The sequence below is a fragment of the Pinus tabuliformis genome, chromosome 1_2 (assembly GCF_031772625.1).
Source record: "Pinus tabuliformis cultivar Carrire ecotype Pingquan chromosome 1_2, CPIR1, whole genome shotgun sequence".
Lineage (NCBI taxonomy): Eukaryota > Viridiplantae > Streptophyta > Pinopsida > Pinales > Pinaceae > Pinus > Pinus tabuliformis.
Window position 1 is genome coordinate 1,146,921,899 of NC_142298.1, and position 17,824 is coordinate 1,146,939,722.

At 40.6% G+C, this 17,824-nt stretch overlaps 1 protein-coding gene across 1 annotated transcript in view; it reads left to right on the plus strand.

Annotated features, from left to right (window-relative positions):
• Positions 1–17,824, plus strand: part of LOC149210272 (endonuclease 2-like) — a 128,610-nt gene that overhangs the window by 21,704 nt on the left and 89,082 nt on the right. The window contains exons 2-5 of the mRNA XM_089394390.1: positions 1,620–1,794; positions 2,043–2,150; positions 2,307–2,362; positions 2,453–2,536. Coding sequence (XP_089250516.1) covers positions 1,620–1,794; positions 2,043–2,150; positions 2,307–2,362; positions 2,453–2,536 — 423 coding nt within the window. The remainder of the gene's footprint in view (positions 1–1,619; positions 1,795–2,042; positions 2,151–2,306; positions 2,363–2,452; positions 2,537–17,824) is intronic.

Sequence of the window (17,824 nt, forward strand, 5' to 3'; positions counted from 1 at the left end):
ACTGTCCAGAAGTCCTTCCTGATAGCTCTTTGTTCACAAGTTTCTGAAGTCTGTCATGATTTGATACAGGCATAGAACTCTGATAATTTTCATGGATCCAATTAGGATTATCTCACAAGATCATTAGAGCAATATTATGTTGCAATCCTGCACATCTATTGGGTTTATAGAACCAAAATTATAGAGTGAATGCTTCAATATAATTTTAAGAAAAATGTCTATTGTCCCCCTTTGAGGTGATTACACATGCATATATGCATGAGAAGTGGGCGTGCCTACTCCATAAATGGAGAAGTAAGTCCCTCAAAGTTTGATGCCAATTCAAACAAACACATAACTTAAAAGAATATAGGAATCCTTTGACTAGTTTTGTGGCGCAATTTATATGAATAGATACGCATTCATGCAAATTGAATCCCCAATTGACTGTGTCATCAAAACCCCTCTGCACCCTTTGAAAGATACAATTGCAGCTTGTGGGCCACAAGTTCCTCCAAGCATTATCACAGTTACGCAATCATGTGATGATGTGACCTATTTCTCTATTCAATCTGTAGGATCATGTGGAATTAAACCTTAAGTACAGTGATGCACAGTTGTTAACAAGTTCAATGAGATCCTCACAACCATGTCTACCATCAAACCTTTGTCACAATGGAACCCTTATAATAGTAATTAAACTCTTACACTATTACATATATATTCATTAATATGTCTTCTTAAAATACTATTGATTTAAGAGAACCACTTGTTTTGAATATGATGATAGGGTTTAAAGGTTGATCCCTTCCACTAATGTAAAAAGTATGACTAAAACTAACTTGTGCTGAAATGGAAATATTGATCTTTCTCATAGTAATTCAAGTTATATATATATATATATATAAACACAATTTAAATCCAACTATAAAAGGAAAGAGAGAAAATGGAAAATATATACCTTAAACAAAATCATAATAAGTAAACGAAAACATAATGAAAAGAAGGAAAAAATAGATATGCATGGCAAAGGAAAAGTGTTTCAATAACAAAAAGGAATCAAAATGGTGGTCCATCACTCCATGTAACAATGCTCTACCATAAAACATGAATACTACAATAAATTTCCAATCCTTTCTTCTTCTTTTAGGTATGACCTCTACACCATTTATAAGCTAGAGATTTTTTTTATCTTTGGTTCTTCTTAGATCTTCTTTGATGCCTATTTGTTATTAACTCCACATAAACTTAATGTAATTTCCACATAGTATTAGTGTTAAATATCAACCTACTATGAGTATAACTTTTTAAATGTGAATTATTATTAGAAAGCTCTTGCCTAATTTTTGAGATTAAATTTTTGATGCAAGTACGAGACCAACTATGTGAATACTCACACATAAGTGAAGATATAACCAATTAAATTCCAAAATGCAAGTTACAAAGACCTTTTCCAACTAAACGACACATACCCAATGATACCGAGTCATGCGCGGCTATCTCGTCAATCCTGGTTGTTTAGTAGGGACTATCAGCTGGGTGACGATTCTATATATGTATATTCATTGTGGTTTGTTTTATAGATTATTTTGTAGTTTGATACTTACAATCTGTTTAATCTGCAATATGGACAAATGCAGCCACTTCTTAGTGAAGAAGCATCAAAGGCGGTGAAGCAATTGCTCCCTGAGCATGCAGAGGGTGATCTTGCTTCTCTTTGTTCGTGGCCTGATGAAATGCGGTTCAGATACCACTGGGCAAGCCCACTGCATTTCATCGACACACCAGACAACCAGTGTAGTTATGTTTATTCTAGTAAGTATACTATCCTAGAGAAACTTTATCCCCAGAGTTTGGCCATTTTCATTTGGGTTTTTGTCTCTATTTTTTTGGAGAAATACTCCCACATCGCCCGCCAATCCTGTCTTCTGTTAAATATCATCATGGATGGACATAACATGGATTGCTCAAGAGAATGATCTAAATCTTCATGATACACTGAAAACTGAAATATATGCAACTTGAAATGTCGAGTAACAACCTCACTGTTTGTTTGCAAACAGGGGACTGCCATAATACCCTCGGAGAAAAGGGCATGTGCCTTGAAGGTGCCATAAACAATTACACATCTCAGCTTGAAACTTATGGCAGCAGAGCCACTAGTGAAAAGTGTATGTATCTTTTTTGGATTGCCACTGTTTACATGAATTCTCTGTCTGTGTTTATCCATGTTTAGCATCATAAAGTGCTTCCTTTACGGTTAGTTATTTTAAAATAGTCTTATGTAAATAGCGATAGAGGCTAATGGCCAATTTTATAACTTGCAGATAATTTAACAGAAGCTTTACTGTTTCTCTCTCATTTTATGGGAGATATCCATCAGGTCATATCTTGCCTATCTTTAAATTTCCAATATGAACATTTTATTGCGAACTTATCCATTGATACTGATGAATGAAAAATAATTTTGCAGCCTTTACATGTGGGATTTTCTACAGATGCGGGTGGAAATACAATAATGGTACACTGGTACGGCAGGAAGAGCAATTTGCATCATGTAAGTAACTACAATGTTTTTGGCCCAGGAATTTAAGTATTATGTTCTCATTTAATTTTTTTGCCCTTTCCTTTTTTTAAAGGAACAGTAGTTATTTCAATTCTTCTTCTAAGAGGCATTTAAAAAAGCAAAAAAGGTCTTTGAAGAAGCTTTGTAGACTTCAGAGTTCAATAAAGTTGCCCTATTTGTGTGTCTAGCATCAGTGCAAAAGGAAATTTGAATGTCTCTTAGAGGAAATGTTTGTGAGCTATTCTCATCTTGGTTTTATACCATTTAGCATCTTTTATTTGACAGCTTTAACCATTGGTTGGGCCAATAAAATATTATATAAACTGGCATGCTTGCCTCTCTGATACTTAAACCATAGAATATAGCGGTTGATGTAGCCGGCCCTTGGTGAACTACACAGGATTTGCAACCCAAAAAAATTATGAATTGCCTTGTATGCATATAATTTTCCTCAATTGACAGAAACAAGCATCATTGTACATTCAACATGTTTTCAACATCCACACTTGTTTCCCAAGTGTTGCGAAATATTTTCTGTTAATTTGTTACAAATGGTTACCCATGCAATTCAAGTAGATTGGCCCTATTACCACCTAGCCAAGTTCCCACTCTTTCAGCCCAACTCCTACCTGAATGGTTATGGGAGGATTCTCTATATGAGATGCTTATTTATACAGAAAAGTAATGCAGACTAGCAAGGAAATTCATTCTAAACTAGAAATGATAATAATATACTTACCAAATACATAGGTTATTTTTGAAATATACTTTTGGTAAGGGGTTGTCTTGTGTGTTTCTTCTTGCTATCCTGCGATTGCATGTCTGAAAAATGCAAAAGAACACAGAAAACAACAATGAAAATCTCTATTCAAGGCCACGCACAAGTGTATATACACTCTAGATTGATAATCTATGGGTTGGGAAGATAGGACAACAAAGATAGATCAATTTTAACCCTTTCTAAGCATCAGAACTGCAAAGATCTTAGGATAAAATTCCCATTGGGTAAAAACCCATAAAACTATTCTAGCTTATAATTTGACTTTCTAGTGTCTGGGATGAGCTATAAATAGTCCCGGAACGGTGGTATAAACTTGAAAAATAAATCTGAAAACTAATGCACGGGTTTTATGGATGTATACTTGGAGAAGAATCTCATACCTTGAATTTTTTCGGATCTGAAATAGGTACTGTTGTAAATAAACACAAACATGAAAAGTTAACTCAATATACCTCGTGAAATATGTGTGTTTGAGAGCCCAAAATAAGATATATCTTTTTATTTGATAAAATCTAAAAATTATGCGTTAAAACCCCAAGGATTAACGAACTAATATGTTGATAAAATTTAAAAAGTGTAAGCTAGTAAATATTTTATTTTTTATTTTTTACGAAATAGGAAAATGAAAAGATTTCGGGGTTTTTAGAATCTTGTGGTCGCTGATATATGCTTACTTTAGCCCAATATTACCTTCAATTGTTGGGTTGTGAATCATAACCACTTCTAATTTGGCTTTGCACTTTGGAGAATGAAATCAATTACTTTGTAAGCGAGAGGACTGTATCACCTCCACTTTTGTTTAAGATAGTTTCACAAGTCCCCAAGTTCAAACAGGAGTGGTTTGTACCAAAGTGTCTATGATCTTTAGGTTGATTATGGGGTTGATTATGGGATTGGAAGGGATCTTCACCTAGTTGATCCCATAGACCCAACCTCCAACAAGTTTGCAGTGGCGACTAGTTCCTTGGTTGCACTCTTCACATGACTATGTATCCCCTCAATAAATCATCCCTCCAATTGTTTTAACTAGTATTTACTATTTACTTGTGTCTATCTTATTAAGCACTATTACAAGTTACAACAAGAGGCAAGAAAAAACGAAATAGCAAAATTCAACTCACAAATTGTTTGCAAATGAAAGTTTTATTATGGTATTTGATCCCAAAGTTCAAGAACAAATATAAATAAAGGAGGGGCTAGCCTTATATAATTTCCTTTTAACAACTACTTGGACCTCACTCTCTAAAAAAATAGTTTTATTTGTCATCCAGAACCTGGAGACTGAGACTAAGTAAATTTAGATAAAATATTTTTATTACAATGTTTATCCACATTAAGACTTTGACTTGACTTGATTTGACCCTTGGAAGTGCAATGTTCCCTTTGATTTGACCCTAGAGAGGAAAGAAATGAAGAATAGTAGCCAAAAGTGCTCAATGCCTTGCTCAAATTAACTCCAACGACTAAGTGAGGTGGCTCCACTTAGTTTACTTGGCTCGATTCCATCCATGGAAACTCGACTTGGTCCAAGGAAGTTTGATTTGGTGTAAAGGAAGATGACTTGCTTTGTAATCACTACCTTTTCTCCACAAGAAGCCTATTGTTCCACTTTGACCCAGGACTCACTCAACATTCCATTTTATCGACCTCCAAAGTCTAGTAGAAGGGGCTCGACTCGGTCCATTAGCTAGATCTCCAATTCCTTGGCTTTTGATTTGATTATTGACTATTCCCAATATCTTTGACCATTTTCAACACTCTACTAGGCACAATGTGTTGGGTGTGTGTTATATTCTTCCGTGACTAGTTGCAGGTGTGGCGGGATCACAAGGGGACGGTAGTCCCCCTGCATGGGTCTGAGGCAGTGCCCTAGGAAATTTCTTTTGGACCTTATATTAGTTGGGCTAACTTACCTATGGTGTAATATTCCTAATTAGCTATGGCTAATTGGAATATTCGATTTTGTTTGATTTTTGCCTTCTATAGTTGTTTGTAAATAAAAAGTGAGGAAGGGGGACATAACTCACTTTTAGAATAAAAAGTCACTTCCTAGTAGCACAACGTTGTGACTTAAAGGGGAGCCAAGGGGGCCAAAAGGGGACGCAGGAATGGAGCCCACACAGACACATGGAGGAACTGTGCAGGAGGAAAGAAACATGTGGCAAGAGAGGAATCACACAGGAGGAGGTAAGCCTTGGGATTGAGAGAGGCAAAGGCTATAAAAGAGAGAGGAGCCCCCTCATTTTGATCATTCTGGTTATGAGAATTTGTGATAGTCATTTCGACTTAGAGCACGTTGGCTGTTTAGCTAGTCTGCAGCACTGTTTAGTGCATTGAGTGTCTCCGTTCGGAGATCTCACCCTTAGCCCTGAAGGACTTCGAGTGCCTACTCGGGCAAGGTATTTCCATTGGCATCCCAGTAGAAGTTTCATCAGCATTTCAACAGCAGTTTCATCAGCATTTCAGCGGCAGTTTCATCAACGTCTTTGAGGAATTGCGCAAAACCCCAAGGGGGTGATTTTTGGGGGTCAGCCATTTCAGAAAATATTTCTGGGTTATTCTGGGTTTTTTTAGTAGAGTCCGATTCCAGAGTTTTAGACTTTTCTTAGGAGGGGAGCAGCCCCAAATCCTCATTCGATTTCCAACAGCAGCAAGAGCACGACAGTTTCCCAGCAACTGGGACGCAGATCAATGTGAGGCCATTCCAGGAAAGCTTTCTAGGATTTTCTGGCTTTCTTGAGTAGAGTCTGAATCCAGAGTTTCAGCTTTTTTCGAGGAGGGGAGCAGCCCCAAATCATCATTTTCTTTCTAGCATCAGCAGTAGCACAGCAGCAGCATCCACGCAGAGAGACCATTCTTGTCATTCTGAGAATATTTCTTCACTTGCCTTGTGCAAGTCAAGGTGCCATCTGTCTAATCACCTCTTATACTCATTTATTGTTAAGTATAATAAAATGGCTTAGCATTTCTTGCTGCATTTCTTGTGTATCTGCTTATATTTCTGGTTTACATTATTATATGTTGTTCCACTGTTATTTTATCACTTCTAGGTTACTATATCATTTGCACATATTTGGTTGGAGTTTTTGTTGGGGTTTGAGGAATATTACAGTGGTATCAGAGCATAGATCTGGCTCATCCTGTGGAGCTAGCAATCTATGACATCGAGGGAAAAACCCTATATATGTTACAGAGGTCAGAGATACAGAGACACTGGGCGTAGGTTGGAGAATACCTACGAAGAGGGAGATTGTGTTCCTATGACAGACGCAGAATAAGAGGAACATGCGGTAGACGCAGAACAGAGAGAGCCAATGGTGGACGTAGAGCAGATGGCAGATGAGGATGAGAAGAAATTTGTAGATATGCTCCTCAAATCAGTGCAGGATCTCTCGAGGCAAATTGAGGTCATGGGGCAAAGATTCACGGCAGTAGAGGCCAGACAGCGGAAGAGCCCACGAGTTTTTCAGATCGGTGAGGGATCAAGTGCATCCCATCACGTGCCAGAGCAGCGTGATACTACGCAGCAGGGGGCCTCACATGCCCCTACATGCTCTACCATGCCCACCTTCTTAGGAGCAGACACAGGGGCCGCAGCCCAGCAGGAGGCAGAGCCCAGGCATATGGGCGATTATTTTGCAGAGTACCAGGCCTATGGGCAGGAGTTTAGGGAAGCCCTCTCATTCAAAGATTTTGTTCAACTCCAACGGGATAGCAGACCCCGCGATCATCACAGAGGGTACCAGCATTACCATGATGGCGACACCCACCGTGCAGCAAGCAGATTCCACTTGCCTATGTTTGATGGCTCATCAAACAGTTCGGCAAAGTCTTGGGTGGAGAAGCTATACATTTATTTCTAGCCTAACCAGATGTCGGAGGCAGAGGCCATCAAGGTGGCAACATTGCATTTGGATGGTGAGGCCCAGGATTGGTGGTTTCATGGAATGGTTACATTGGGGCACTCCACAACGACGTCATATATAGAGCTTACCAGGAGACTGATGGAGCGATTTGATCGGAGGGATCTAGAGCAGCATTTCGTGGAGCTGACGAAGCTCAAACAGACAGGGAGCCTAGCAGATTTCTTGAGGGTCTCCATGATGGTGCCAAACCACTCCACGGCACAAAGGGTCTATATGTATGTTGAGGGGTTAGCAAAGCCACTTCGGGGTCTAGTCTGATCCACTAGACCAGCTACGCTCTAGGACGCTATCAGCAGGACCCGGGACTTACAAGATGTCTTACCCAGGACCCGAACACCTTACCCCCAGAGACAGACTTTCCAGTCTAAGGGAAAGGATGTGAGGATTCCACCTCCAAAGGGGAATCTAGGACGAGTAAAGCTTGACAGGATGCCAGGAGGGAGCTGAAGAAGAAGCAGTTGTGCTTCACTTGTCAAGAGCCATGGGCACCAGGACATAGACGTGTTGCTGGTAAAGCACATTTTATTGAGGTCTTCTCCGAGAGCAGTGGAGAAGGGGATGACGAGGAGGATGTGGAGGCAGGAGATAGCCATGCCATACAGGGACCTTTGCCACCTCCACCACCACCAGCAGGTGGTGCATCTTTCGCACCCACCGGAGAGGCCCTTGCAGCATTGCGGGGAGTTCCCAAGTATCTGATGCTACACGTACGAGGGACAGTACGTGGCCAACACGTATCAATTTTGGTTGATAGTGGGGCAACCCACAACTTCATCAATGCCCAGATGGTTGAGCGAAGAGGTATACAGATAGAGAGCTTCGATGGGTTTTCAATCTTGGTCCTAGGAGATCAGAGCATGACATGTGCTCGTTATGTTCTAAAGCTTTCAGTGATGATGGGCACCTACACATTGACTGACCACCTTTTTGTGGTCGATATTCTGGACACCAACATGATACTGGGTGTTCAAAGGCTTATCACTCTAAGGAAGGCCACGAGAGATTGGAAGACCCTGGAGATGGAGTGGGATGATGAGAAGACATGGAGGAATGAGAAGATACGAGGACAACACACATATCCACCTCAGACTGTCTCGGCTCATCAGATGGAGGCAGTCTTCCGGAAGGGAGACATAGAGTGGGCAGTGGAGCTGCGTGCATCAGAGGCAGGAACTACAGGGCAGACGGTACACCCAGAGATACAGTCTATCCTTGATCGGTATGCCTTAGTGTTTGGGGACATTCCACCAGGACAGCCACTAGATCGAGGGTTTGAGCACACCATCGAGCTTGAGCAGGGCATATAGGTTGTGATTACCACCCCCTATAGGCACCCCAAGGCCTATCGGGATGAGATTGAGCGGGCTATTCAGGAGTTGCTTGCATTGCCAGATTTCACGCAGCCATTTGTTTTGGAGTGTGATACGTCGGGAGAGGGGATTGGCACAGTATTGATGCAGGGAGGTCACCCTATAGCATTTGAGAGCCAGAAGCTCCTTCCGCACGAGAGGTTGTATTCCATATACGACAAGGAGATGATGGCCATCATGCATGCATTGGCTAAGTACCAACAATATTTGGTAGGCAACAAGTTCAGGGTGAGGACTGATCACAACAGCCTCAAGTTCTTATTGGAGTAGAAGCAGCTACAGGAGAGGCAGCAAAAGTGGATGAGTAAGATCCAAGCATATGACTTTGACATTGAGTATATCAAAGGTAAGAACAACGTTGTAGCAGATGCCCTTTCACGTAGACCAGCCATGTTGTCTCTTATGAGCTTGGATACAGATTGGAGGGCTCGACTCTTAGTAGAATACTCCAAGGACAGATTTGCATGTGAGGTTCTGGATGGGCAGGTGGTGGATGACAGGCATAGGGTGGTCGATGAGATCATCTACTGCAGGGACCGAATCTTCTTGACTGAGGGGTCTTAGCTCAAGAAGAAGATACTCCAGGCATCACATGATTCCCCATTAGCGAGACATTAGGGTTTTACCAAAACCTACAGGGCCATTAGGGAGAGGTTCTCATGGAAGGGCCTCAAGGAGGACGTACTCCAACACATCCGGGAGTGCGATGTTTGCCAAAGGAACAAGGGAGAGATGAGCCATCTCGCATGATTATTGCAGCCTCTTCAAATTCCGGAGGGGAAATGGAAGAATATTTCGATGGATTTCATCACAGGGTTGCCCATGGTATAGGGCAAGGATTTTATCTTTGTCATCGTTGATCAACTGATGAAGAACGCACATTTCTTTGCCATATCCACACACTATACAATAGCACAGGTGGCTGAGCTATTCTTCAGGGAGATCTTTAGGATACATGGTCTTCCTTAGACCATTTTCAGTGACAAGGACAGCCGTTTCATGGACGGGTTTTGGCAGGAGCTTTTCCGATTGGTGTGGACGGAGTTGACACCGAGTACCAGCTATCACCCACAAATGGACGGAGAGACGGAGATAGTTAACAAGTGGTTGGAGGGCTACTTGCATAACTATGTCAGTGGGCAGCAGCGAGCATGGCTGAAGCGGCTGCATTTGGGGGAGTACTGCTACAATACTTCACATCACATGTCCATCGGTATGTCACCATTCTATGCCTTATATGGGTATCATCCTTTATCTTTTTTTGACGTGATGTTTGGTGATAGCAAGGCTCCTAGAGCCAAGATTTGGATCCAAAAGAGTCAGGATATCCTCCGAGCTCTCAAGGATAACATGGCTACAGTGCAGAACTAGCAGAAGCTGTATGTCGACAGGGGACAGGTGGAGAGATAGTTCGAGGTAGGGGACATGGTCTACCTACGATTAAAGCCATAACGACAGTCATTGCTGAAGCAAAATGGGGCTGAGAAGCTCAAGCCCCACTTTTATGGGCCATATAGGGTGATACGGAGGATTGGACAGGTTTCATATGAGTTGGAGCTGCCCCAAGGCAGCAAGATTCATAACATTTTTCATGTAGCATGCCTGAAGAAGGCATTGGGGCAGCAGGTGACCGTGACGGATGAGCTACCACCCATGGATGATGAGGGGCATTTGGTATTGTAGACGGAGGCTATCATTGACTCCAGGGAGAGACGATTGCGGAGCATGATGGTCCGGGAATTCTTGGTGAGGTGGAAGACTTTGTCAGATGAGGATGCCACTTGGGAGAGTGAGGAGATCTTATACCATCCATCACTTCAGTTGCTTGAGGACAAGCAACATTTTGTTGGGGGAGACTGTAATATTCCTAATTAGCTATGGCTAATTGGAATATTCGATTTTGTTCGATTTTTGCCTTCTATAGTTATTTGTAAATAAAAAGTGAGGAAGGGGGACATAACTCACTTTTAGAATAAAAATTCACTTCCTAGTAGCACAACATTGTGACTTAAAGGGGAGCCAAGGGGCCAAAAGAGGACGCAGAAATGGAGCCCACACAAACACATGGAGGAACTCCATAGGAGGAAAGGAACACGTGGCAAGAGAGGAATCACACAGGAGGAGGTGAGCCTTGGGATTGAGAGAGGCAAAGGCTATAAAGGAGAGAGGAGCCCCCTCATTTTGATCATTCTAGTTATGAACATTTGTGATATTCATTTCGAATTAGAGCACGTTGGCTGTTTAGCTAGCCTGCAGCACTGTTTAATGCATTGAGTGTCTCTGTTTGGAGATCTCACCCTTAGCCCTAGGGGACTTTGAGTGCCTACTCAGGCAAGGTATTTCCATTGGCATCCCAGCAGTAGTTTCATCAACATTTCAGCAGCAGTTTCATCAACATTTCAGCAGCAGTTTCATTAGTGTCTTTAAGGAACTGCGTAGAACCCCAAGGGGGTGATTTTTGAGGGTCGGCCATTTCAGAAAATCTTTCTGGGTTTGTCTGGGTTTTTTGAGTAGAGTCGGATTCCAGAGTTTCAGCCTTTTTTGAGAAGGGGAGCATCCCCAAATCCTCATTCAATTTCCAGTAGTGGTAAGAGCATGACAGTTTCCCAACAGCTGGGACGCAGATCAATGTGAGGCCATTCCAGGAAAGCTTCCTGGGTTTTTTTGGGTTTCTTGAGTAGAGACCGAATCCAAAGTTTCAGCCTTTTCCGAGGAGGGGAGAAGCCCCAAATCATCATTTGTTTTCTAGCAATAACAACAACACAACAGCAACATCCACGTAGAGAGGCCATTCTTGTCATTCTGAGAGTATTTCTTCACTTGCCTTGTGCAAGTCGAGGTGCCATCTATTTAATCACCTCTTGTACTCATTTATTTCTCAGTATAATAAAATGGCTTAGCATTTCTCCCTGCATTTCTTGTGTATCTGCTTATATTTCCCATTTACATTATTATATGTTGTTCCACTGTTATTTTATCACTTCTTGGTTATTATATCATTTGCACATATTTGGTTGGAGTTTTTGCTGGGGTTTGAGGAAAATTCTAGGTTAGTAATATTACATATGGTTTTGTGCATGGGTTTTGCACATGGTTTTGGGCATGATGGTTTTATGCCCATGGTATTTTGTAGATCCGGTCAAGGGAACAACGGTTATGTTCTAATCTAGGGTTAATTGATGGGGGTTTATGAATGATTTGGCATGTATATATATATGTATTGTAACATTGCAAGGAACACAATGAAAAATCAATCTGATAGTCCCGATTTTGGGATCCAGGAGAAAATATTTGTGTATTTGTTTTATATTCTCATCATTTTTTTTCTATTTTTTTAGAATTCGTCTGTAGGTAATTCTTGTACGGGGTTAAAACCTACATAATGATTAGTTCGACTTTTGCACCTTCTACTTTTACCCTCGCATGGCACTTAGTGAGGACGTCACCATGCATGGAATGTGGATCTTCAACGCCCTAGAGAATTTGAGGACTTTTCCACCTGGGTTTTTTCTAACCAGTTTTGTAGATAAATTCTAATGTAAAGATCATCTCTTCATGCCAAGATTTGACCATACTTTTCCACCTACAACCCCCACATGTCATTGGGCCGCTTTTGAGTCTTGATTGCCGTTTTCTAACTAATACCTTCATCTTTTGCAGAAATTTCCACATGGCATGTCATCTACATTTTATTTTGAGCAATCTAAGATCAAGTTGACATTTTGATTTCTAGGACCAATTGCATTGGGCAACATGCACTGCCTCATGAAACATGAACTATTGGAAACTGTGAGACTTCCATGTTGAGAATTGGTTAATAAATACTACACCAAGGCCAAGGATGCATACAAAAATCTATGACTCATGACCATATAGTAAGACATAGGTGCACACAACAAGGGTTGGACTCGCGACTACAATTGCGATCGCCCCTACGTAACTAGATGCTTCCATAAATCATCTCAATGTGATCCACTTTAAGTCCTCCAATCCTATCCAAAACAAAAGGAGCTAAGTGTGGGGTCCTAAATCATTTGACATGTTCTTACTATAGGTTTTAACCTCGTACAGTCAATTGTTCGAACATATTCTTAATAAAATAGAAAAGATGCAATGGAAAACACACACATTAACACAAAAAAATAATCCTGGAACCCAAACTGGCAAAACCAACAAGATTTTCCAATATATATTTTCTATATAGTATTAGAATACAATATATATGTTGTGGTATCCATAAACCACCAAACTACTCACCATGGATTAGAATACAACCAAAGTTTCTTAACCAAAACTACAAAACCATGGGCAAAACCACCATCCGCCCAAAAACTACTTTTAGCAAAAACTGTGTGCGAAAAATTACTAAAAGTGGATGCAAAAAGCCACTCATTTTTTTCAAGAGCATTGCCCTCAAACCCCTGTGCAATGGGGCTTCTTCCCCCTGCTATACATTGCACATTTTACAACACGTGGGATAGTCGTGCAAATAATATAACACATACCCAACATTCTCCCACTTGTTTTATTTGCACACACATGGTTGCAGGAGTGCATAATCATTAATCTAGGGCAATAATGCCTATTTTTTCTCTACACCAAAAGAAATTCTCAGTGCTCATAGATTTTGTTAATGAATCTACAACATTCTTCAAAGTGTCCACTTCTTTTCTTCAATCACATCTCTCATGAAGTGATACAAAACATTAATATTTTGTCTTCAAATGATAAGTTGGGTTCTTTTCCAGGAAGATTGTAGTCTAACTATCACAATCTATCCTTACAGCTTGTCATTGCAGGCTTTAACCCTATACAATTAATTGTTCCCAATAGATTTTTCAATAAAACAGAAAAGATGCAATGGAAAACAAACACATTAACAAAAAGATTTTACCTTGGAACCCAAAACCAAGAAAACCAGCTTCAATATATAGTTTTTGTACAGTATTACAATACAATATATATTCTGCAACATTCATGTAGCACAATCCATTTACCCTGGATTAGAATACAACTATGGTTCCTTAAATGAAACTGCAAAACCTTGGGAAAAACCACTATGCACCACAAAACTACTTTTAACAAAAACTGTGTACTGAAAACTGACAAAAACTATGCAAAAACCGCCCAACTGTTTTTAGGGGTGGTTCTCCGGAACCACTGTGTAGGGGGGCTTCTGTTTCCATGCTAACCCCCTAAATAGTGGGGGATTCCACCCCCTTGTTGCACCCAATGTAATGTAAAGTGCATGCAACTAGTCATGCAATTTATATAACATGTGCCCAACATTCTCCCACTCGTTATTTTCTTTGCAAGCAACGATTCATAGGAGTACATGATCAACAATCTAGGGAAGTAATTTCCATTGTTTCTCTACATCAAGAATTTCTCAGTGCTCAAAGATTTTGTTAATGAATCTACAACATTCTTCAAAGTGTCCACTTTTTCCAGCAAAACCTTCTTGTCTTCAATCATATCTTTCACAAAGTGATATTGAACATCCATATTTTCTGGTAGCACCTTCTTGGTTTCAATCATATCTCTCAAAAATTGATATTGAACATCAATATGCTTTGGCTTCAAAAGATAAGAAGGGTTCTCTGCTAGGAAGATTGCACACTAAGTTTCACAATCTATACTTATAGCTTCTTGTACCAACCTAATACTTGAACACAATCTTTGTAACCATACAACTTCTTTGCTTACATTAGTGGCTACCATGTATTAATCTTTTATAGTTGTCAGTGCCAATACAGATTGTCTTTTGCTCATCCAATTAATTGATTCTCTAAATAGGCTAAGCACGTACTCATTTGTAGATCTTTTACGATACATATCTCTTGCCTAGTCCGCATTAACAAAGCCATGTATGTCCTGCTACCCACCACCTTTGGATAGTATGCATAGGACAAAATTTTCTCCTAGATGGTCCTCAGTCGGCAACCAACAATGCCTTACAGCCTTAGATAGCTCAATTTGTCATTTTCTCGACCACCTGAGCCAACCATGTGGTCTCTTGCCCATCTATTATGAATGTATGTTTGAAGGTGGGCCTCCTAACCCCAAAGGTATGGCTTTTCATTGGTATATTTGAGTAATTTTTCTTACTTTTCATGGGCATTTTTGGGCATGGATTGGTGGGGGTATTTCGTGTAAAGAATGGGTTAGGTCTGTATTCTTGTGTCCACTGTCTGATTTTGTGGCTACCCTTGTATCATAGTCCCGTAGGATCTCCTTTACTAGCCATTGGATTTAGGGTTGGCACTATATGGGAAATCCAAATTTTGGTTGCATGGTCCCACTTCCCGATACCACCAACGTTACTCTCCTTCCATTTATTTCAGCCCCATTCATCTATTTTCCCATCCAAATCCACAGGTGTCCACTGGGTCCACATAGGGTTAGCCTCCCCCTCCCCTTGTCCACACCTTGGGTCAAGCCTGGAACGATGCCCCGGAGGCTAATGCAACCAAAAAGAAAATAAAAAGCATAATTTGGCCACTCTCAATAGGAAATATACCACAAAATGCAAAAGATGGTCGAGACACACAAATTTAGCACGTGGGCAAAAGCCAAACATGAGCTCTACCCCTTATCCATGGCCATCACCCTAGTTCCTATGGGCCCTAGATGAGCCCCTTCCAACATTAAGGAACCCATGATTGTCACAACCCCTTATGGGCAATGAACTAGCCCACCTTAAAGGGGTATCCACTGCTACATATTACACATCATGCTCTCATCCCCAGAGCCCCGAGCAGTTATAGAGAAAAAACAATCAAAGGAAAAAGGCACATGAAGAAGGGTGGAAAAACAAAGGTTGGGGTAACTCATGTACCACGATTTGTTCCATCCTACACTCATATACACAGGTGTGGGCTTCCCTTATTATATATACCCTTATACCATGACATGTGGTCTATATGATTCCCCCGATTCCCACTTCGTGCCATTACTACATCATTTTCCACCTACCACTTGAGGGATGTACAATGGACATGTCACCACCTTTAGAGGTTGAAACCACCTAATAGGGTCCTTGGTTAATCCATTATTGAGCTTGGAGGCACTTGTACATGCCAAAGCCCATTATGGAATGGCATGCCATGATGAAGTGCCTCACTGATCTAGTGACTTGTAATCTCTTTTACTTGATTATTCTAATGATTTGTTATATTGGAGGGAAAGGGGATGTATTGGATCTTATGCAAGATTGCAGGTGGGTCTCCATTTGGGGCTTCGTCTCTCTATACGGGGTCCCACATTGGCCCTTGTAGGGTGAGTGTTGAGAGCCATGGGGCTCCAACATAGCATAGATTACTTCATGGATCCCCATCACCAATCATTGATTTCTCGTGCTCCACCTTTTGGATGAGGATGATGCCCCTGGTTCACCATGCCTAGCAAGCTCCACACTTGCACCACACAGTTGGTAGATGTTCCAGGGTCCAAAGGATGTCTCTCACTGCAAAGGGAGGGATTATCTCATTATACTAGCACTTACAGATGGTAAACAAGCATTTTCAATCCACTTGGAGACCCATGAGGATGTCCTTGTGCCCCTCACACCCACTTGGGGGCACCACAAGGATTTGCTTAGAAGACAAGGAGCCAACCCCTAGTCCACTATGTTTGAGGTCCATTGTCACATCATGGCACACTTAGGACTTCATTAGGCCTCCTTAAAGGCCCAACGTCTCACTTTGTTCATCATTTGACCTTCTTGAGAGGCTTCTTATTATGTTATTGAACCATTTGGTAGGCTTGTCACCAAAAGTATTGTTGCTATGCACATTATTTTATTTTAGGGGATCAATTAGGCCAATTTAGCTAAATTGAATTCATTAGAGAGTGTATAAATAGAAGTGAGATGATTCATTCTCATTGTTGTCGCTCATAAAGACAGCCTGAGATTGCTAACAAGGCTAGTGCATGCGCACATCTATATTCTATGTCTCAAATAATTCTCAGGAAAATGGAGACAACACACACACACACACACACACACATATATAAAATGGTTTGGCTCATTCATCCAAAGGTATAAATCATGTATTTATAGTACTTCTTCACATATACAATTCACAGAAATATGTGCATAAAATAGTGGAGGCCGAGTAGTTCAAGGACTTATAGTTTAATAAGATTTTGTAGAGAAAATGATAGAGGATAAGGAGAAAGAGAAACTCATCACATAGAGCTTAAAGCATCAAGAATTCTATGCTTAACACATAGAGCTTGAAACATCAAGAATTTCTACACTTATTTGAGTTACAGGTAGATATAATGGACAAAAGAGAGACTTGGTGTTATGTTTCATGGAGTGAAACTCTTAAAGATATATTTTCAAGGATCCATATAGGCACATGCATTAACAATGTCGATACAAATGAATCTGTGAGGAAGTTACAGGCACATGCATTAACATATCGATACAAATGAATCTATGAGGAAGTTTGAAATATTTCTAGCAGCTATGATTACAAGAATTCAGAGAAGAAACATGAACATAATGAGTTTTAACATAGGGATAACATATTGTAATACTTGAAGGGGTAATCACCACCGTTTGCTTTATATTATGAAAGATTTGTATTATAAAGTTATACAGTCTGAAAATAACATGTAGAGTTTTCTTTAGTATTTTCTGAACTTTTGTGAAGTGTTGCTTCCCCCTATTTATCTGGAGAGGGGGAGCATTGAATATTCATTACGTAAAAATATCTTCGGCTGAGTCTCAGCAGTCAAGTTGACTAGTTGTCTCGGCCAGGGATGTCTCTGGGGCCAAAAGCATTACAAGATATTAATTTCCTCATTAAAGGGCGACACATTACAGGATAACAAATCAATAATCAGATGAACAATGTTAACAAAATATCTTCATGCCCATCCCTGTGATCGTTTATGCTTCAGGTTGTAGTTTGTTCATGGTATGGCCTCCTATGTTGCTTAATCAACTCCCGTCATTTCTTCTTTTACTTCTTGAACCATTCATCCTTAAAAGCTAGGAGTGGGCACTATCAGTTTCATGCCGCAATACTAAAGTAGAGGACCCTTGGGTGGTACTTCATCTTCCCTCTGTATGGGGGCACCATGTTGGATAATCAAGTCTTCTCAAGCTACCAAATCCTTGTTTACTTCTGTTAGTGTCGACCATGGTTCCGTGTCACAGAGGGCCTTTCTGGATCAACCCATTCTAGGT